Source organism: Scophthalmus maximus, chromosome 11 (assembly GCF_022379125.1).
Source record: "Scophthalmus maximus strain ysfricsl-2021 chromosome 11, ASM2237912v1, whole genome shotgun sequence".
Classification (NCBI taxonomy): Eukaryota; Metazoa; Chordata; class Actinopteri; order Pleuronectiformes; family Scophthalmidae; genus Scophthalmus; species Scophthalmus maximus.
Genome location: NC_061525.1, coordinates 11914905 through 11936725, shown reverse-complemented (window position 1 = coordinate 11936725; position 21821 = coordinate 11914905). Strand labels below are relative to the sequence as shown.

Sequence of the window (21821 nt, the reverse complement as noted above, 5' to 3'; positions counted from 1 at the left end):
AAAATTAGACTAGTAAGGCAAATGAGTCTTACGGTACAATATTTTTTTTATTCCTCAGGCCATTAACTGACATTTATTGATGTGATTTATCCAAACAAAAAGTGTAGTGACTAAACAATAAACAAAACAGTTTGAACACGGATTGGTCCTTGGAAGATAATGACCAAATAGGCATAAGAACTAAGACTAGGAATCATTCACGTGCATGCCATCCTCCAGTACTCGTGGCACTCCTGCGTGTGGCCTTCAGGAGCGCCCACAGAGCACTTTCATTTCAACTAACCTGCAACATTAAGAAGGTCAGCTGGTTATTATAAATATCCCAACCAGCCTCCATGTCCAGGGATGCAGTCAGTCATTTTCTCCTCTATTCATAGCTGGCTACTTCCAATCATCGTCGTCATTATCGTCATCATTGAGGTAAACGTGTTGGCCTCTTTGGGCAGACGACGACGCCCACGGTCTGCCATGGCCTTGAGTGTTGCCTGTAGGCTTCTCCTGGGTGGTGATGAGATCAATGATGGCAGTGATGACGGCACAGTCTTTGGACTGACGGTTTTCCCAGTCCACAGGCGCCGGGTTACGGATTTTCTCCTCCAGCAGAGAGTCCAACTCTTTCTTTAAACTCTGTGGACGAGACGTGGAAGATTGGTAAAATTAATCACACCCCCAACTGAGATGACTTCATGCGAGTTTGTCTGTTTTCTTACCTTGACAAGGTGAGCGATGCGTGCTGGGGATCTGAAGACAATCCACTTGTCCACCGCGATGGTCTCTTGGCCCTCGTCCTTCTGAATGGTGATGTCTCCTCCGAAAAACAGCAGTGAGAACGGGGACACTTCGGTGCAGTCGTACAGGAAGATCTGAGGACACAGAGAGATGTCGCTAACACACAAAAACAGGAGTATTACAACAAACAACGCGAACACACTCGGTGACAGGGAGCGGCATCATTATGACACAGCATGCCCGACAGCTACTCTGCAGTGTGGACTGAAAGTGTCCCATTAGTGAAGAGAGGCTGTGTTGAGTTTGAAATGTGTTTCAGTGCCTCCGGGGTTGAGAGGAAATGTCATCTTGCCCCGTCTGTGAGTCTTGCTAATGTTTAGCACATTTCACCATCCATTTCCTCCCTGTGCAAAACTGACATCTGCTCATGTAGAACAGTTTGACTACTGGTACCCAAAATGAAAAATAAGAGTTTTCTCAAACAGATGCCAATAGTAGAGATGTTCTAATTTCCGATACCAGTATCAGAATATGCCTCTGATACTGCCAAAAATGCCAAATCAACATCAGCGAGTACGTGAATGTGTATACCGATCCGATACCAAGTCTTTAAAACTTTCCAGTATGAAATATAATAGCCGACATTTTCACTAACTATGGCAAACGCCACACTGATGGAAATCGCTTCTTCTTTGCCGCTCTACAAACAGCAGTTGTGCTGTACTGTCTCTTGCAAGTACCCGTTTGTAGAGCTGTGAAGAAGAAGTGATCTCCGGTATCGTAGCGTTAGTCAGAGCTAACATCGGGAATTTGGCTATGTTTCCGTCTCATATTGGTTCAGCCGTAGACAACATCCCCCCCAAAGGAAGCGGCCCCTGAATTGGGACACAGCTTATATTTCATGCTGGAAAGTCTTTCAAGTAAAACTGCGACGTTTAACGTATTGTTGTTTTATACTGTTACTGTGAAAGTAACAGTACAACATTTTTTTATACTGTTAAATTGTATTTTTCTAAACTGCGGCTGCACGGTAAGTTTTTAACCCTAACCCTAAAGGAATTGTTATTTATTCCTAGATGGATTTAGTATTGAAATTTGAAACCATGTTAAAATATGTTGTATACATCTCTATCAATAAATATTTTGTACTGCAGTCATACTGCATAGAAGAGATACTCCATGTAGTGCACTGCTCTGTATGCACACACTTAAAAACTGCTTTAAGCTTTAAGGTCAAAAGCTACAGAGACCAAGCAGACGCGGGCCAAACAAAACCTATTACAGCTTTCAAGGTAACAGGCGGAAATGTTGAAAATTTGTGTCACAGAGAGGTAGAGAAAGGTGAAAGGAGTGGGTTGAAGACAAATGGCGGGGGGGGGAATTAAGTTGAGCATGGAACAAAAAAAAATTTGCCCCATGAATGCGTAATGTAATGGATCACGAGGAGCATGTGCGTCACAGGGAGATGAAGTTCAACGTCATCCCTCAATTTCTTTCCTTCTTTCTACAGCCTTGGTCTTCTGCTTCCTCCTCTTCCTTCAGCAAGCAGATGACCTTGACAACCTCACTTTGAGAATACCTTACTTGTAATAATAGACACAAATGCAGGTGCCTTGTGTACTAAACCACTTACAGACTATCAGAAGGAAAAAATAAAGATTTAATGGTGGCAATAACTGGCAATGATCCAGAAAAAAAAAAAATTCTTCATGAAGACAAAGGCAGCAAAGAGAGACAAAGGCACAGGCAGCAGTCAGAGAGGACATGAAAGGTATTTTTCCTGCAGAATAGTAACATTAGCAAAGAGACGGCACAGAAAGAACAAAGACAGAAAGATGGGAGGGAGGGGAAAATGGAAGTGTGACAGACAGGAGTGAGGGTGGTAGTCAGGGAGCTGCATTGACCAGTTTGCCCCCCCACACACACACACCACCGTCACATTTTGCATTATGTCTGGATGCTTTGAAGCAAAAGAGCCTTTGAGGGAGAGTTGAAAGGCAGGGTTTTAATCAAATATTCATTCTGTGTAAAGCTGGCATGGCCCCACTGCTAACCTTTAAGCACGGGCCCTTCTTTCCACTCACATGCACCCTTCAGGGAGGGACACATACAATACCAACACTCATATGCAAAAACACACTCACATTCATACACACTGTTAAAATACAGACTAAAGCGTTCCCATGTCCGCTTGCATACTCACACTGCTCGTTCTCATCTTGAGGTGGTAGATGAGCCATGTGTAGTTGAACTCCGTCTCTTCAGCGTTGACAGATTTCGGGTGGATACACACCTTTCCATCAGCCTGGGTGTAAACTTTGACACTGAGAAAGACAGGATGTTAGAGTGTGTGTCTATGTGTTGGGATTAGGTGTGATGGTTGAATAACACTTGGTCTAACAACAAGGCTGCATTGGCCACTACTGGCACAACACACCTCTTAGTCTGCACAGGTAACTAGGGCTGCAACTAACGGTTATTTTCATTATCGATTAATCTGTTGATTATATTCTTGATTAATTGATTCGTTGTTTGGTAAATAAAATGGTGGAAAATGGCAATCGTGTTTCCCACACCCCTAGATTATGTTTTTTTTTCGATTCACAGACCAAATATATTTAGTTTACTGTCATAAAAGAGGAAGGAAACCAGAACATATTCACATTTTAGAAGCTGAAATCATAGAATTTTAATGTTTTTTCTTTTCATAAAAACTACTTGAACCGATTAATCGAATATCAAAATAGTTGGCGATTAATTAAGTCGTTGATTACTAATCGATTAATCTATTAACTGTTGCAGCTCTACAGTGAACTGAGTCCAGTTGCAATCACTGGTGCACTGTGTGAACATTTTGTTGAAGTCAATCAAAATGAATTGCACAAAGAATATACCTCCTGCCTTTTGGCACAAATGGTACCAAAGAGAACCTGTGCTATAGACAGGAAATCTTCACCAACATGAAAGTGAGGCTGTGTCAACCAGACAAAGCCGACAGTCTGACTGGAGGGAACGAGCCGATTTAGCAGCAAAAACAAATAAAAGGTGCGCCGCCGAGTTACGAATGCATTAAATATTGCAGAGCAAAAAAACACAGAACTAACTTGACAGCATCACGGCTGTTGTGAATTACTTATGCAGAGGAAGTGACCCTGGTTATTTCACTTTGGTCCAAAGCTGCCACAGAGACAGACAAACCAAAGTGACAGCACTACGGCGAGAGAGTGCGTCCGTCTCCCTCTTGCATGTTTCTGTCTTTTGCACACAGCTCACAGACGCTGCCTTAGACAGCAGCCCGAGGGCAGTTTCATCAGGACCGCATTGATGTTCTGCTGCAAAAGTGTGTCTGTTGTTGATAGGTTTCCTAACATGGTCTCTCTGCATAGCCTCAGGTAATTGTCACAGGACCCTTTACAGAACTCCTACCCGAGAGGCCTTTTTTTTCACCTCCAGATCAATGAGAATGATTGTGCACTTCTCTATTACGTGCTGTGCAGCCCCATTCCTGTCTGTCACTGAATCAACTGATCGACTCACCCCGGCCTCTTTTTGCTGTGAGACGGTTTGATCGTGGCCACCTTCGGGTACAGGCCTGCGACGATCACTGCTTTGATTAACTTCTCATTGTCTGAGGAAGGAAGCCAAGCCAGCGTTAGATTTAAAAAAAACAAAAAACAGTGATGCTACATTTATATGTAACGAACCATATCCACAGATTTATAACAATGAATATGTTCTGAAAGCTGAATCACATCCAGAAGAGTTATTCTTAGTTACCTGAGTTGACATTAGATTTTGGGTCTCTGGGGTCCTTGCTGCTCACAAAGCCTGTACGCATTAAATGTTCGGCAAACTGACCCTTCATGTTGTGCAGCATCTGAATGACGAAACAATACATTACTTCTAAAAGAGAAGTCAAACTAAAATGTAATCATGCACACTACCCCTGGTTTTATTTTCAAGGCACTTCAGTGTAGAGCTAGGCACAGTGTTCACAATCCGCCTGGTTCACCTGGAGTGTATTGGCCGACAGGAAGTTGTCCCAGCAGTACTCCTTCTCATACCTCGCGCCACGCCGCTTCGCCTCCTCCCAGCCCTGGACAATCAGTCAGTGATCAATTCAGATGTGATAAATTCATACAGAAGTCAGAGATAAAATACACATCGACAGATGTGGGTTGTTTTACCTGGAAGGCATTGACAATGGTGAGGTGGTCACTCTTGGAGTTTCTGGACAGGGTCTTTCTCCTCATGTCGGCCATCTTCTCTTTCCCCTGAGAGAATGACAGATGAATCAAAGACTGAGGCTGCGGTCGAATAGTCTTTTTTTTTTTTTTTTTGCTCAGGAATGTTCCTAACTGACCTTTTTTTTTTTTTTTTTACTTTTTGGATTTTGTGACCACAGCCCAATTCTTAAGACCTCCTTTGCAATTAAAATAGTTGGAAGGTAGAGTGCAGCAATGTGTTGAAGTGTGCATGTGTGTTGCTGCTTTCATGTCTGTGAACTCAGAGCCATACCAGGGGTATGAAGAAAGGGTCTTTGAAGCTGAGTGAAGCAGCAATGGTAAGTACGGGGTCGAGGCAGCCCAGCAGAGCTCCAAACAGGATCAGTTTGCCAATGTGTGGCTCCACAGGCAGACGAGCCAGGTGGAAACCCAGCGCCGTCAGATTCTCTGAATGGTCCAGGGCATTCTGACACAAAATGTCACAAAACACAGTTATCTCCAGCTCAACACAATATGTTTCTAAACATAACCACTAGAAAGGGAATGGATTTGGAGATAAAACAACTCTAATTAATTAATTTACAAAGCAACAGGTTAATAAAAGGCAAAGTTCTCCTAGAAGACTAGTGTACAGGAACGTGTGGTGATGCATTTTAACAAGTTGCCGTGTTCATTAAGTCTTAGAAACGGCTCAGACTGTTGCTGTCAGATTCAAGTACTCCCTCCTCAACTGATGATTCATTGTGTTTTAAACCTTTTAAAATGAAATATTGCTCATTGCTTTATCTTCATACTCCCTTTAATGAGAACGGATTAGTCTGATTCCTCTAAGACACAAAACAACATTAGAACCAGCAGATAATAGATAATATTTCAAGACAGGAGAACTTGACCATGAGTTCACGGTCTCTCTTTCTAAAATGCTACTGTTTTCCTACTGAACTCTTGATGTGGGGGCATTATAGATTTTGGGAAACATACATAGTAAAAACTAAAACATATAGTCAATTTATATAGTTCCAGCTTCCAGACTGTAGCAATGTTTGTCTTATGTAATAATAATTTGATATTTTTGGGGATTTGGACTATTGATTGGACAAAACAGGTTATTTAAAGATATTTTCCTGGGTTTTTTTCTTTTCTTTTTTTCCCCTGATATTTCATAGAGAAAATTATTAGCAGAGAAAGTACTGTAATTGACAGACTATTCAATCATGACAATAATTTTTAGTCCCTGACTTACACTCAATTGCTGATCTTAACGTTTCTTTGGAAAAAAAATAATAATCTTTACTCTTCCTTACCAAGTCTGTGAGGTTCTTGATGGCTAGACTGATGCCCTTTTCAGTGGGAGGGTCCAGGGCTTTCTCCAGGAATCTAGCTATAGACCCAAGCTTCAATATCTAGGCAGCACACATTAAATGACATTAAACATTAGACAGTGGTAAGCAAAATCATGTCTAAATTCTTACATTCAATTCCATTCCTCTTTTTCTGAGGGACTTAGACCCTTAGAAAAAGAGTAGTGCAGCATTAACAACATTGACAATTGCTCGGTTGAGCGCAGAACAAATGTTGTAAGAGCAGATTCCAAGACTTTTCTATTTTCTCTAAATGTGTATTCACATCCACATCAAAAAGTGTTTGTTTTTTTTAAATACCAACCATCTACCTGTAGCGGACTGGAGAGCAAGGAAGCCACCACATTGCTATGTCTGACTAACAGGATGGTGTTGGAGTGTTAATGCATTTGAGAGTCTGCTCAGGGTGAAAATGTTGTCAGTTTTTCTCCCACTCTAAGGACAGTCTGATGCATTAGTCTGCCTCTCACCCACTAGCTTCAAAAGCCACATTGCACTCATCAAATATACACACATTCAAAAATATCTGACTGCACTCGTGGAAGACACTCACTCAAACGCACATTAAATAAACCCGCTGGTGAGAACATCCATTGCAAACATTAGATGTGAGTGAACTTTGGCTTAATGTTCCATTAGAATGGGTTGAAATATGTCTGAGTGGAGTGTGAGCGAGGATGTAAAAAGAGAAAGCAAAACTAGGTGGGTGAAAAAATAGTAAGCGACCAAAGAAGAAAGCAACTGTTCACGTAAGAGAGGGAGGGTGATTATGTTGTCTGCAAAAGAAGAGAGAAAGTGCTGGAGAGCAAGGTGCATGAGTCAGCCAAGGATGTTCATCTCAACTTCTCATTAGGCAGCAGAGGCCATAATTCAACAGCACACCAATAATAGCGCTGCTATCCTCACAAAACCCATTCACAGCAATCGTGTCCTCATCTCAACTCCAAAGCCAATATATTTTTGGCTCTCTCTATGTCAGTATGCATCACGGTTTCTCTCCACATACACAACCTTAATCTGCAGGCAGAGCTCCTCCAGGGGTGTCCTCATAATTTCGGGTAATTGATAGGCGTCCAACAGGCTTGCCCTGAGACCATTGTACAGATGATAGCACTTCCCTGGGCGCACTCTGGACGTGAGCAGAGAAGAAGAGAGCGGGGAGAGAAAAGACGTTATGTTTTCTATCAGTTCTGTGACAAGGGCTTAATTTAAAATCAATGAGATGAAACTGCACACAGTGAGCAGCTCCCACTAATTGGGCCCCGCTCCACTTTGATGACAGTGCTAGCTAACAGAACAGACGTCTGGAGTCACAGACTGGAAACGACCTGGGAGTGACTACACTAAGCCACTCTCAGTGTTTACAGATGGGAAGGCAGGAAGGAGTGGGCCGATGGGGAAGACTGCTGCAGAGCTGACACCACAAATGGAAAAATTATCCCTGCAGATTATTTCTGCATACACAGAGGCACTAATATGCAAGTATCTACAAACCCCCCCACCCCGTGGTCAGAAAAACACAGACACACCTGCCAGCGCGTCCTTTCCTCTGTTTGGCGTTGGCAAGGCTGACCCACTCGGCAGTCATCGTGCTGATGTTGTTGTTGGTGTCAAAGTTGGTCTCCTTAATCTTTCCCCCATCTATCACATATACGACATCCTCTATGGTGATGCTGTGAGGAAAAGTGGAGAGCAAAAAAAAAAAAAAAAGGGATGAGATAAAGACCAAATCAGACAGAAAAAAAACCCCTTCAAAGAAGTTTCTCAAGAATGCTATTCTACGCGCGCGCACGCACGCACGCACGCACACACACACACACACACGTTCTCAAAGTAAAAATAAAATTTAGTCCTTCAGTAGGTTAAATTTAGTGGAGTGATGTGAGGGAAGCGCAGAGACAGCTTCTTCATTTCTCAGTGTGTGTGTGTGTGTGTGTGTGTGTGTGTGTGTGTGTGGTGTGTGTTTGTGGTGTGTGTTTGTAGTGTGTGTGTGTGTCTCTCTGTGAATGCATTAACAAATTGCCTGTCAGCGACAGTGTATTCCTTACGAGCCAATATGACAGTGCTCATAATCAATGCAAGAAGTATATGCTAATTGGCCGCAAATGTGCTGTTTCCATTAATGAGTGGGACATACTGCAAAAATACACACATGCTCCAGTGAATGTGACAAAGTGTCATCACACATTTTTTTTAGTAAAAGCCAAAATACATTTCAAAAGGAGTAAGAAAGTACACACACACACACACACACACACACACACACACACACACACACACACACACACACACACACACACACACACACACACACACACACACACACACACACACACACACACACACACACACACACACACACACACACACACACACACACACACACACACACACACACACACACACACACCTGGTCTCGGCTATATTGGTAGCAATCACAATCTTTCTAACTCCGGGAGGAGGCCTTTTGAACACCTGAGAAAAGTGAGAGAAAAGGAGATGAGATTGGACTTTTCAGATATTGGGGAAAAAAGTACAGGAGGACAATCAGCAGACAGAGAGACCGAGAAGGAGCGAAACAGAAGAACGCTGACCTGCGTCTGATTTACGGTCGGCATGAGGGAGTGCAAGGGGATGATGACGAACCGATCTGAAACACAACAGACATGTTGCAAACGGTACAATCGTAAGATACAAGTGGTAGTGCAATGAGCATCCTGGTAAATATTTGGAATACATTCAGTTCAAAAAATCTATGAAATTAAAAATCACCTGTATTCAGGTTTTTGGAAAGGTGCACATACAGATCCCAGGACTGGCAGGACTTAAATGAGACCAGCACCCCCATGGTGAGCAAACGTTACCTTGAATGGATCTGACCTCAGCATAGAGTAGTTGTTGACATGTTCCCAAACCTGCATGGATTTGGGAATGATGTGTTCCACACAGGTTTACCCCATAATCTGATTATATAACTGGTGTTGTGTTTTATTCGGTTATTATTAGACCAACGGTGACAATTTCACACCCAGGCTGGAAGGAGAGAGAATCGGGGAAGATGTAGCGGTGGGACGAATAGAGGACGGACCACGAGAGTTCGAGGAACCAAAGGGAAGGATAAAGAAATATTGCGAGAGGATGACCACAACACAGGTTTGTAACCTCATCACAGTTTCAACTTCTTCCTTATGTCATGTTGGACTGAGGGCAGACTGGACACTACAGTACAGTGGTATTACAAGAAAGGACAGGACGGCATTTCTTCTGTATTTCTTCATATTCTGTTGATTTTTGTTATTTTTAAATCTTTTAAACTAAAATACTTACATATTGCCCCTTAAAAAAATGGGGGCACACATGGATGTGTGTTCCTGTGTTTGTACCTGATCGGAACATTTGCTGAGCCGTGAGCAGGTCATTGAGGCCGCTGATGTTGTCCCAGCCGGGGAGGAACACCAAGATTGCTCCTTCCTGTCAGACAAAGACACGACAACACTTAGCAGCTGAAAGACACACACAAAGCAGCAGGACTTCAGTAGAAAAGAAAACAACAGCAGCAACAACTGAGCGAAGTGAAAAAGGTGGCCAAGGCAGATGGAGAAGACCTGCTCCGAGCTCCCATCCTCCACATGCAACCACACAATAGTCCCCGACACTCGCTGCCAATGTCATTATGACAACATCGTCTTCCCACTACGGGGCATCCACTGCTACACATTAGCACAGGGACAGACATTATTCTCTCAAAAAAGCAGAACATTAAAACCATTTAAAAACTGTATAATTTGGGTCAGAATGATCCAGGTTTAGAAATGACTTGTTTTGCTCTCCAGGATCAGGGAAATATTATATCAATATTGAATTGGATTAATCCCATGCAGGTAAAAGGTTTTCAAGATTACCCAATCAGTGCTCTAAATTGGACATAACAGCAGGTGGAACAGAAAGCTCAAATCAAAATTGAATAATGCAAACCTTCCCTTCCATTTAAAATTTCTTGTAAATAGTCAGATCCCTCACCTGACCTTTTTTCAGCAAACACATCTGGGCAGACACAATTCAACACTGCTCGAGGCGAAACATGTGCAATTGAGCACTTGAATGGAATTGAGGTGGAACCACAGGTTCAACATAATACTTGCTAGCATTGTCCTGCACAACATTTCTGCCAGAAGTAATGTCCCTCTGTGTCATGGTGATTATGAAACCTGTTGAAGACCAGGACTAACCTCCTAGACTGATTCATCTCTGATGATTTTGTCATTGTAATAAATATGCAGTGATGAATGACAGTTCAACAAAACTTCAATCCAATTCTTTAAAGGTGGCCAAATGTCTACCTTATCACTGTAAGATTATTGTCTGATTTCTTTTTCTTTTAAGCAACCAATTTCTACGATTAGATCCGACCCAATAGCCAAAATAAAGACACACAAATGCAAGCTGAGAAAACATCGGTGGGATAACAGATGATTCTGGCTGATTGAGTTGGAGTTACTCCAGTTTGAGCAGATCTCTGCATTCAGCTCTCGAAAACAGTGGGTGTTAGATAAAATAAGATGAACAATTCTTGTCTTGTAGCAGCAAAAAAATTGGGATGCAGAGAATGATTCGGTGAATCAATTTAAGATTGCAAGACAGAATATAAACTTAAAGGTTACAAATGACAAATGTAGTGGTCAACCACCGGAGCAAACATCCAAATTATTGGATTGAACAGAGGGAATGTGAATTATTTTAGAACATTTGAAAATTTCAAATTATCCTAGCAATAATTTGATACCCAATTATTAGGAACATAAATATTTAAACATGTAATATATATTTTTCTGTCATCATCAACGAGGAAAGGTTTGTGGAAATTCTACTTCAACACATCAAATTAATATTACCTTGTTTAAAATAAACTAGTCTTTAAAAAGGAGTCTTATATTCATTTCCTGAGAGGAGATGAGGAAAGACATGAAAAGTATTTTCAGGGGCCTGAGCAACCCTCTGCCTTTTAATTAAAGCTCATTATTATTACCAGTGCTCAACCACTGCTACCCATGTGGGACTGTGTGTGTGTGTGTTTGTGTGTGTGTGTGTGTGTGTGTGTGTGTGTGTGTGTGCGTGTGTGTGTGTTAAAGTCTGTGAATGTGTACAGTACATGTATGAAAGAGAGAGGAGGAGCAGAGCGATGCAGACACTGAGCCTCTTCACAACCCTGACAGAAACACACATGCAGTACAGACAGGCTGTGATTAATTCCGACTAAAACCTGATTTACAGTACAGTAAACTCTGTCGTGTTGGCCTACTATTTAGCACACCCACACGTAGTTGCACCCAGCAGGTGCTCATTACTGCCGTCATGTCAGCCCCCTAGGTGTCTAATCACAGACCCCAGCAACACAATTAACCAATCATCACAGTTGAAAGTCTGGCAGATCGCTCCCCCTATCCTTGTTTCAGAACGCAGTCACGCCAGATCATCTGCTTCTCCTTCAGCCATTTGACAATGCCACGGCAAATCAGCTGGTTGACTGGCTCGGTGCGGCCGTGACTGATAGAGACACAGCTTTATATGAGAGGGGATAATTATTCTGTCCAACTGCGTTAGTCAGTCCTCGTTCTGGGACTGACTTTTTGTTCTGGTCGTCTCTTGTATGCGTTTTCCCCACAACAGAGCCACAAACCAACATAAATACGCTGAACGAGTTCCAATTCCCTTGGAAAAATGCAGAAATATATATATATATATATATATTTGAACATGCAGGGGATTTACTGAAACGATGACTCTTGCGTTGATAAATTCTCTCCAAATGATGTCTTCACAAACAACTCCTCATGTGGATATAGTTAGTTAGGTTTTGTGTTACTGTGTCTACTGGAAGAGTGAAAAAATGTAGATGCTGCATCTGACTGTTGTTATACTCCACATTAGAGGAACCTAGCGCCGACATAAAGATGGGGAAAATTAACAAGAATTGGAAAGAGAAGAAAAAGGGGAAGGGAAAGGATGTGCTCTGGGAGAACATCTGTAGGATCACTTATTACCACAGATCTGCTGCCAGGATCTGTTATTTCATCATGTCACACTGTGTTTGGAAGCGAGTCCCCCTGTTTTTTTTTTGTTTTCTCCATCTAGGAGCAAAATGTACTTCTCTCCTTTTTGTTATTAACTTTTATTTGATCTGAATCCATCTTCCCACTGGGACAGCTGCTGTGTCTGCCTGGTCCGTGATAGAAATGTTGGGAGATTTATAAGTCCATAAAACACAGATCTGAGACAATTTTCAGCAACATAAGCACTGCTGGCTTTCAGCACACAGACACGGACTACATGAAACCCCATTTTCATCTACGAGGACAAATGTTCTTGAATTAATAAATCACATTTGTGATAAGAATTTTGCCTGCCCAGACATGCAAGGTTAAACTCACCTCCTCTTGGAGCACAATATGACGGATCAGTGCCAGGATCAGCTCCAGGTCAATTTTGTCATTGCTGTCCAACATCTCCACAGCCGAAATGGTGTCGTCAGAGTATCTGTAATACATTAAAAAGAGGTTGATGAGAGGAAATGAGGTTTATACATTTGCAGACAGATTTCTTTCTCCAGAGATGCTCTGTAATGGATCTATTGCAAATCCTGAATAATTTGGCACAAAAATAATGGTGTTGTCGTACAAATGTTCTGACAGTTTAAACTGCATTGGTGATCTTGACATCCGCTCCCACAAATACAATCATTAACTGTTGGTTCAGAACTGTTTTATTTAAAAAATATATATATTTTTAATGATCGGGAAGATAGCAAAAATAACCTCAGAACCTCAAGTAGTTTAAAGGAAAGGTTCACTAAGAAACCATGAACCTCTCATAAGAGCTTTGCTAAATGGCCCCTTCCTTACATTTGCCAATGAATTAACTTTGACATCAAGGACTTGCTATACCTACGTACAGCACACAGTAGCAAGGCAGATTTTAGGTTCACAATGTAAAGGTGATCTTTAGTTCTGCCAAGAGCTCTGCCCACCGACTGCTGTATCACTGTCACAGAGTAAGATTGTGTTCAGGCAGTGTTGGGTTTGAATACACTTTGACAGGTACAGTGCCCTAGAAGAAATCATGTTTACACTCCAGACACAGCAGTAGTATTGGCAGCAAAGAAAATGGGCTGCAATGCAAACAGCTGCATTAAATGAAGGATAATATTTGTTCAGAGGAAGCGGGAGAAATCTCGAGTGGAGCTGGGAGGTATTAAAGAATGTTATTTATTCAAAACCTGGTAGGTGCTCGGCCAGTTTAACTACCCAGCTCACCTGTCCTGCAGTGTGCGTTCGTAACAAGGCCAACTATCTTTGTATTCGGCCTCTTTCTCCTCCTTCTCAGGTCTGGAGTTCTGTCCCTGCCAAAAGCCTCTCTTCCATGAGGGACGACAGTCCTGATTCTGGGGACGATACCTGTAAGAGAGACACCAAACCAGTTTATTCTACATAAAAAGGGATATGATGGTTCAATTTGTATTTATATGTGTGTATTTAGGAAATAGGTTGTTCTACCTGGTCAACTCTATAATGTCCTCAAGTAGGAATTCTTCCACTGGGAAAGTCGAACCAGGGATGTGGATCATTGGACAGTTGTCTAAAGGGAGTAAGATACAGGGAGAGGGTAAAATGAAAAGAAAAGAAAAAAGACCAATGCAAACCAAATAAACTGTAACATTTTTGCTGGAAAATATTCGGTACGTCAAGTGGGTTGCATACCAAAATATTTGGAAAACTTCTCTGCATTGAGCGTGGCACTCATGAGGATGACCTTGAGATCGTCCCGGAGGGCAAGTAGGTTCTTCACAATGATGAGCAAAACGTCCGACTGCAGGTTCCTCTCGTGGATCTCGTCCAACACCAGGTGACTGATACTGGACAACATTCTGACCGAAGGAAAAAATGGGAGAGGGTTTCATTCGAATGGATCAAGGGTCAGTGGTCAAGATGCTGTATGTATGTATAAATGTGTTTCCACACGTGGCCTAAAAATGGAAATTCGGAGGTCTGTGTGAATTTTGTCGAACATTGTTGAACCAAAACAGACAAGTGTCGACAGCAGCCTGTATAGACAGCCAGCTTGTAGGTTGTCTGCAATGTAGATAAACTTAAATGACAACAGCTGCAGGGTTTTGTCAGACAACAGTTGTCCTGAAATGACTCGCTGGAGTCGTCCTAATTCTGAAAGAGCACAAAGCAAGACAACAATAAGGAGCTGGCAACCTCACTTAGTCTCTGAGGTTTTCTGGAGACACTCAGAATTCAAGGATGCGTATGCAGGCATGAGTCAACAGCGAACGAAAGTGCGTATGTGTGTGTCTCTCTGTGTGTGTGTGTGTGTGTGTGTGTGTGTGCGTGTGTGTGCGTGCGTGCATGGGTGTGTGTGTGCGTGCATGGGTGTGTGTGTGCGCCCTGTGTGACAGAATAAGAGAGTGGAGAAGGGACAGCTGGAACAGAGACACTGAGAGGAGAGCGAGAAGAAGAAATGCTTGGACAAGATGTGACTAGGATGAAAAAACAGGGATGGGGGGTGGGGGGCTTACGTGTCTGAGCGAAGCCACTGAAGAATAATTCCTGTTGTACAGTACAGGACCGAACCTTGTCTCCGTGGTAACCGGCTGAGGGACAGGAGGAGAAAAAGTTAGAAGGTTTCCAAGGATGAGTTTCTTTGTAGTTTTTTCTTCATTTTTGTTTGCTATATATATATGCTAACACATGTCCACCCTGTTCTTCCAATGAAGAATTTTATATATTCTTTTTTCAGTTAAGAGTTGGTTCTTCAAACATTATTTCATAGAGGAATATCTACAGAAGTGAACAAAAAGATGAGATTAATGTTGCTGCTATATATCTCACTGATGGAGAGAATGCAATAATGTTTAATGTTTAAAAAGGCATTTTTTGTCCACACTATCTACTGTGACAACTAAACCACATTTAAGTTTGTTGCATAATTGATGCAAATACTTCCGAAAGAACTTGGACTGATCTCAGGAGAAATAATAGTAATAACAAAATACGTTTTATGAAGCACTTTTGAAGTGCTAATAATAATAATTTCACAATTCAAAAAATAGGTTAAATTTCTCTACCATATCTTGCAGATAACGATTGTTTTATTCACTCTACAGTTTCCTACTTTATTGTAATCATGACCGCCCATCGTTGGCCCATTTGCAGAGAAGACACATTTAACGCAATGACTGTCTGCGCTGACTGAGTCGAGTTCCCTGCAAATGTGACTTAAGTTTGCAAATGACTTGTTTAAACGTTTTCGGGCCAATTGTTTTCATTTTTTTAAAGAAGTTAATTAGCCACTGGGAGCCCAACGTAAGAACAGCAAAGAGTGTCAAAGTGTGTGATTTTTATGTTGGTTTTTATGCGGGGAAGCTGTCGCTTCAATGAAAGTTAATGAAGCTACGGGTACAAATGGACAGTTTTTGCATAAACCCACTGAGAGACACCCGTGGTCCCAATCAGTGAACGAGACAGAAGGCAGCTCAAAAACATGCCTTTCTATACTATTGTTTGTCTCCCTTATGCAGAGTTAATAATCACAACTACTGTCACTTGATGCAATTACAGAAAAAAAATAGCAAAACATGTAAAGATTTTTTTTTATGTAGAAAATTCTCTAAAATCCAATGTCTTGTACCTTGTTTTTTTCTGTCTATCATTCTTCTCTTACTTCTTCATGTCACACCTGAGTTGTCTGTTTTTCTCTTTTCTTACAGCATCTCCCTTACTCAATTCCCCGTGGATCAGCAACGTGATTCTGATTCTGATCCATCTCCTCCTCTCTCTTACTTTCTACTTATTGTATATAATTCATTTTAGATTGCTGCACCCTTCACTCCCTTGAAACTCTCCACTAGCTCAGTCTGAGTGCCATTCAAGTGCCTCTCTCCCCAGCTTTGCGCATCTCTTCCAGTGAGATCATCATTCCCATCTAATAATCCTTATATCTCCTGACCTTCAAAAAAAAAATAAGACAAATAATAATAATAATTTCCTGTGTTATTCACTCATCCCATATATATCCTTCACACATCTAAATTTAGCCCATACATCCAATAGCTACCTCTGAAAACCAAATAATACACTGTCTGGACACGATCATTATTAGGCGTATGTAGTTCACGTTAATGCATATTAATGTATATTCACAAACATTAGACTTTTAGGCATACACTGCTTTGCTCTAGAGACCATCACTTCAACACAACCTGAAGTGTGGACACCTAGACCAAGAAAATCTAAAGGCCATCACAACAAAGTTGATACCAAACCTTTGGAAATGTCCAGCAATGCAGGGAAGCAACACACAATACCTTTTTTAATCACTAACAAGCATCTAAGAAGTTGGACGTAATTCAGATTCTGGAACCAGACTAAGAAGATAAGATAATCCTTTACCATGAGGGAATTTGGACACAAGAAAATATAAAACATATAAATAATCTATAAAATGTAGACTAAATATATACTGTACAGTGTGAACATAATTTATACAGTAAGAAAGACATAAAGAAAGTCTCTGTGCTCGCTGGAACAACCTTACCAGTTTAAAATGTATGCATCAAAAAATGTTTTTAAAGACTTCCTTACCTCTGTAGGCGAATTTGGTAACCACAGGAATTTCCATTCCCGACACTTTCTGCCCTCTCTGCTGCTACACGCTCTGCTACCTGAGATAAGGCACACACACACACACACACACACACACACAAGCACGCACGCACACACAAGTTTATTTTAGAGCAACAGTAACATAAAATACAACAACACCCAGACCCAGACAATCCAGCAGAGAACTTACTGAGATGGCACTGATGCGACGGGGCTGCGTACACACCACGCGGCACATCGAGCCCACGCCTCTATTGATGTAGTCGTCCAGGATGAATTGGGTGACCTGAGTGGTCTTTCCACACCCGGTCTCCCCACTCACAACCAGGACACTGTTGGAGTTGATCAGTTCCACCAGCTCCTGAGAAGGAAAGAATGGAAGCAGATGAGAGAAAGTTGCACAAGAAGGAGGAAATACAGTGATAGTAGAGAATAATCAAGTTTAAAGTTATTTGAAAAAGAGAAATTGATTCAGTTTTGGCAGAAAGTGTGTGATTCATAATGGAGAATAAATAAATAAAGCGTACCTCTTTTTTCCGATAAGATGGTAGTTTTTCCCTGAATTTCTGCAAACAAAAAATAAGCAAACATTTGACAATAGTTAATGAAATCATTACAATAAAGAGCAGATGTTCCATATTTATAACTTGATAATGGGTAAACATTTGACACATCTAAACATCTACATGATTATAATATAAACAAATAAAGACAGAATCTGCCTAGAAGCTTTACAACCGTTCACCTTATTCTGAATTAGCATAAATATCTGTCGCCATGTAAATCTCGGATTTTCCCATGCAGCGCAGCAACAAATGAACACAAACCAACTGGCGTGTGTTATTAGTTGTTAAGAATCAGATGCTCTCTGCCCTTCATCATCTCCAATCATCGCCATGTTTAACTGTACACTCCACTTTTCAATGCTCTAGTAGCCCCACATAAATCATCGTGCAACCTTTAAAAAAAACGTTCAGTTGATACTAATCATTTATACTCACCAGCATTTCTTTGTACTTGGGATTTGATTTCTTGCTCTGCAGATCTCTCATCAAGTCATCGTCCAGTGAACCATCTCTAACTACATCCTGGAATAAAAACTCTAGATCCTTGTCTGTGCGTCTCAGTTTCTCTCTCTCCTCCTCCTGCGGATCCTCTTCATCCCAATTGTCTGGCAGTTCATCTTTAACAACTGATGGAGTGAAGTAACTAAAGCAAAACATAAGGAAAAAGTGAATATAGTGGATCACCCGGCAGTTTTGCTTGTTAAGCTATATTATTGATCTATATTTTTGGAGCACATATTTCTTTGCATGCATCTCATTTGTTTACCGATTTGATTTGTGAGCTGCTTTCTTCTGGCCCGAACTAACTTCTTCCTCCTCTTCTTCAGATTTGATCTGTTGCTTTTTCTCTTCGGGCAAATCTCCGTCAAAGTAACTGAACACACAGGTCATACACATGTGAAGACTCGGACTAGTGTCTGCAGTCACAGCTGGAGAAATGACTGACACTACAAGCAGCCTTACCATTTTCTATATCCTCAGATGGAAACTACATTGTCCAAATCTCAAATGAAAAAGCTCTGGCTCCTCTCACCTGTGACCACCTCTATCTGCATCCGTCTGCCAATTGTCAGACGTAGAGGGTCTTGCTTCCCAGCGGTCTCTGTCTGGACGAGCGTGGTCATTCTGGACAGAATTCAGCAGCTTGGTAATGTGCTGTTCTCTGGCCTCGTCCATCTGGACCACCGCCCGCTGCACAAAGACGTGGACAAGGGGAAACTTCAGCCATGACCTTGGGGAGTCCGCTAAATCTAATGTAATACCATGGCTTGGTTTGAAGCAACATTTTTTCTAGTGTCTAACCAGATTCAATTTTCATCCCACTTGAAAATCCATTAAACAATATCCCACCAAAAGTGTGATATGTGATACACAGTGCTCCTGTTATAATTGTGTAAGTGGCAGATGACGGATTACCAGCTCCTTCAGCCTTTTCTAACTTCTGTTTTTAAAAGTACTTACTTACTAAATAAACTTTTGTGACCTTCAGGAAAAATGTGTTTATTGTTTTGGCCCCAGTCTCTCCTCTAAAGCGAAATCACGACTCAAGATGTGTCAGGATGTGGAGACATTACATCTGTGCAGTGTTCTCAAGACGCTGCTCTCTGAACCCCTCTCCATCACAGGCCAATACATACTCACAATTCTGAGGTAGTCTGTTATTGTTCACCCCTGCTAACAGCCCGACAACCTGCAGACAACCTGCCCTGCGCACAGCAGCGTGCACTAATGCATACCGATCTCCTGTCCGCCTGTTTCCTCCTCACGGCTCCGTATCTCGCGTACCACATCCCAATCTCCCGGCCCTTCAGGTGCGGAGGAGGACCGTCCCGTGGTCCACCGGCTCCACCGGCTCCACCGCCCTGGTCAAAGTCGGAACCGGGTCCTCTGGAGCCTCTTCCACCTCTTCCTCCTCCTCTGGAGCCTCTTCCACCTCCTCCTCCTCCTCCTCCATCTCCATCTCCTCCTCTGCCCCATCTTTCTCTGCTTCCGTCTCTGTGCCCTCGACCTCCTCTTCCAGCTCCTCCTCCTCCATCTCCTCCTCTGTCCCATCTTTCTCTGCTTCCGTCTCTGTGCCCTCGACCTCCTCTTCCTCCTCCTCCTCCTCCTCCTCCTCTTCTTCCACCACCACCACCATATCCATAACTCATACTTCCGTCACTAACGAACGAATATCCGCTAACTCCGTCAGCGATGCTAATGGACGTTGAGTCAGTAGCAGCTCCAAGCTGCGCCGGAAAGATTTGTAGGCGATAGACTTCAATTTAAAGAGGAGATGCTGCAGCTATGAGACACAGGCTAGTTGATATCTTGATATAAACATAAGATAATTCATTAAACAGCGACACCGAGATGCTGCTGTCAAATCTGTGCGGCTAGTAAAGTGGCTCGCTCGTTTCCATCCAGCACGTCGCACAGTACTGACGTCAGGATTGTCTGTTGCCTATTAATGACGTAGAGCTCTACGATTGGTTCCCCCTCTCCATCACTCCCTTCCATAGCTCTCTCCACCAGCGCCTCCAACCAGCATGCACCATAGAACACACACACACACACACACACACACACACACATCATTTTGAGACCTTCAATTCCTGGACACATATCCTAACCAATGCCCTTCTCGATTTTCTTTTCTATTCTTTTTTTGAGTGTTATTTTGGTTTTTCATACACATTATTATTTTTTTACCTTCAAAATGACTTTTAATGCTCTCAAAGTCTTATTCACTATATGTAGCCTGTTGTAAGTAATCCACAAAAAGTGAACTGAAATAATTATTATTTTTTCGTAGAAATATCGTGTAATTTTAAAACAGTTTTTTTTTTCAGATTTTCATCTCATTTAATTTTTCTCTCTCAAAAAAAGGGGGGGGGAAGAAATGTCAAGAATATCTTCCTCTGGTTATTCCTTCCTCTTACCTGAACCTAATTTCCCTTATGTCAACTGTCAATAGTAAGGGAATCAGTCCATGTTGAGCCACCCCCAAATAGAAATGACGATGACAAAAAATAATAAAAAATAAAATAAACCCTTTACTTTTCAAATATTGTTGTCCAGCTGCTCTAAAACTCATGTGCAGACAGAGAGAGTTAGCGCTGTAACCGTAACTGCTGTAACCGACTCATTCTGCTCCCAGCTCACCAGGTAATGACCTTCTTGTCTGGGCCTTAAAGGTCACAGCCAAGTGAAGAAGATCTACCATGACTAGGAGGACTGTATCACCTTAAGGTTTTTGGCTCTGCTGTAGTTTGTGGGGAACATTGTCTACCAACAGAGTCAAGGCACAAATCATAAAAAAGAGAAAAATACCAGGCTTTTCAGTCAAAATTTATTCTATTCTGTCGAGCGGCCAAAAATGTCATTGTGCTCTGATCAGCAGTGCATTTCTTTTACTGAAATTTAACAAAAAATGTGATAAATATCTTCAAAATTAGCAAAACACTGCCTCTCATAATACACATTCAGTATTTTATTGTTACCTTCACACAATATTAAAGTCAATGAGACAAAGTCAGCAGGTTTTTTCAATGAATTTTGTTTCAGGTTTGTTCTTCTCTTTCACAATGAAATGCATTTACATTGTTTTCTCATTTCTTGGACTTTCTTACTTAAAAATATCCATTTTAGTATAACTCAACATTTTCTTGTTTTCCTCCCCCCCCCGCTCTCTCCTTTAGTCTTTGTCTCACAAAGCAAAGCAAAGCAATATACACCCAATTAGTGCTCTGACGCATGTGAATAGAAAGGGGGATGAGAAGTGTGAGGGAGTCCTTCACTGGGTTTGTGCACGATCATGTTCATCGGAGGCTGTGGAGAAGATTCTACCCTTAAGCTCTGTGTCGCTGTCAGGAAATATCAAACATCACCACTTTTAAATGAACTTCCTCCTTTCACACTCTCTTGTTCTTTTGTTGCCATAGCGATGATACATCCAAGGATAGGATACTTTTAATTTAACCGACTGCGAAATGAAAATGTGTTAATGTTTATCCACATTTAGGAAATCCAGCTACCGACGCAGCCACACAGAAGATGATGATTTCTGGACCTAAGAAAACTCTTTTGTCTGAATGAAATTAATTATTGTTACGCTGTGTGAAAGAGGAATTTGCGTGATTTTGTCACATAACAGATGTTATTTGTTGAAGTTTGTTTTCATCAGCTCTCTCAGATTAAATATATACTGTCTCTGTCTCTTTTATATTATTAAGTATTTGGCTTTTGATACATATATATACACTATATATGTACGTGTATATATATAGTCTGATT

At 41.6% G+C, this 21821-nt stretch overlaps 1 protein-coding gene across 1 annotated transcript; it reads right to left on the bottom strand.

Annotated features, from left to right (window-relative positions):
• Positions 1–28: 28 nt before the first annotated feature.
• Positions 29–19962, bottom strand: dhx36 (DEAH (Asp-Glu-Ala-His) box polypeptide 36). The gene is made up of 26 exons (XM_035622457.2): positions 19283–19962; positions 18580–18737; positions 18313–18420; positions 17982–18189; positions 17508–17546; positions 17171–17341; positions 16960–17039; positions 14895–14969; positions 14071–14237; positions 13867–13948; positions 13627–13767; positions 12745–12850; positions 9700–9787; positions 8911–8966; positions 8727–8791; positions 7846–7989; positions 7328–7445; positions 6260–6358; positions 5248–5421; positions 4917–5003; positions 4742–4825; positions 4507–4606; positions 4267–4357; positions 2933–3053; positions 711–863; positions 29–627 (listed from the first exon to the last, which is right to left on the bottom strand). Exons 1-26 carry the CDS (start codon positions 19694–19696, stop codon positions 382–384), a joined length of 3375 nt encoding a protein of 1124 aa, XP_035478350.2. The 5' UTR covers positions 19697–19962; the 3' UTR covers positions 29–381.
• Between the last annotated feature and the right edge of the window lie 1859 nt (positions 19963–21821).

What these genes read in the sequence shown, in the direction of transcription:
- dhx36 (XM_035622457.2), bottom strand. Translation starts at nt 19,696, where the DNA reads ATGAGTTATGGATATGGTGGTGGTGGTGGAAGAAGAGGAGGAGGAGGA. An exon ending in GTCGCATCAGTGCCATCTCA is followed by an intron (nt 17,040 to 17,170) that starts GTAAGTTCTCTG and finishes GCCTTATCTCAG; the next exon opens with GTAGCAGAGCGTGTAGCAGC. An exon ending in AGCTCTGCCTGCAGATTAAG is followed by an intron (nt 6,359 to 7,327) that starts GTTGTGTATGTG and finishes TGTGCTGCCTAG; the next exon opens with ATATTGAAGCTTGGGTCTAT.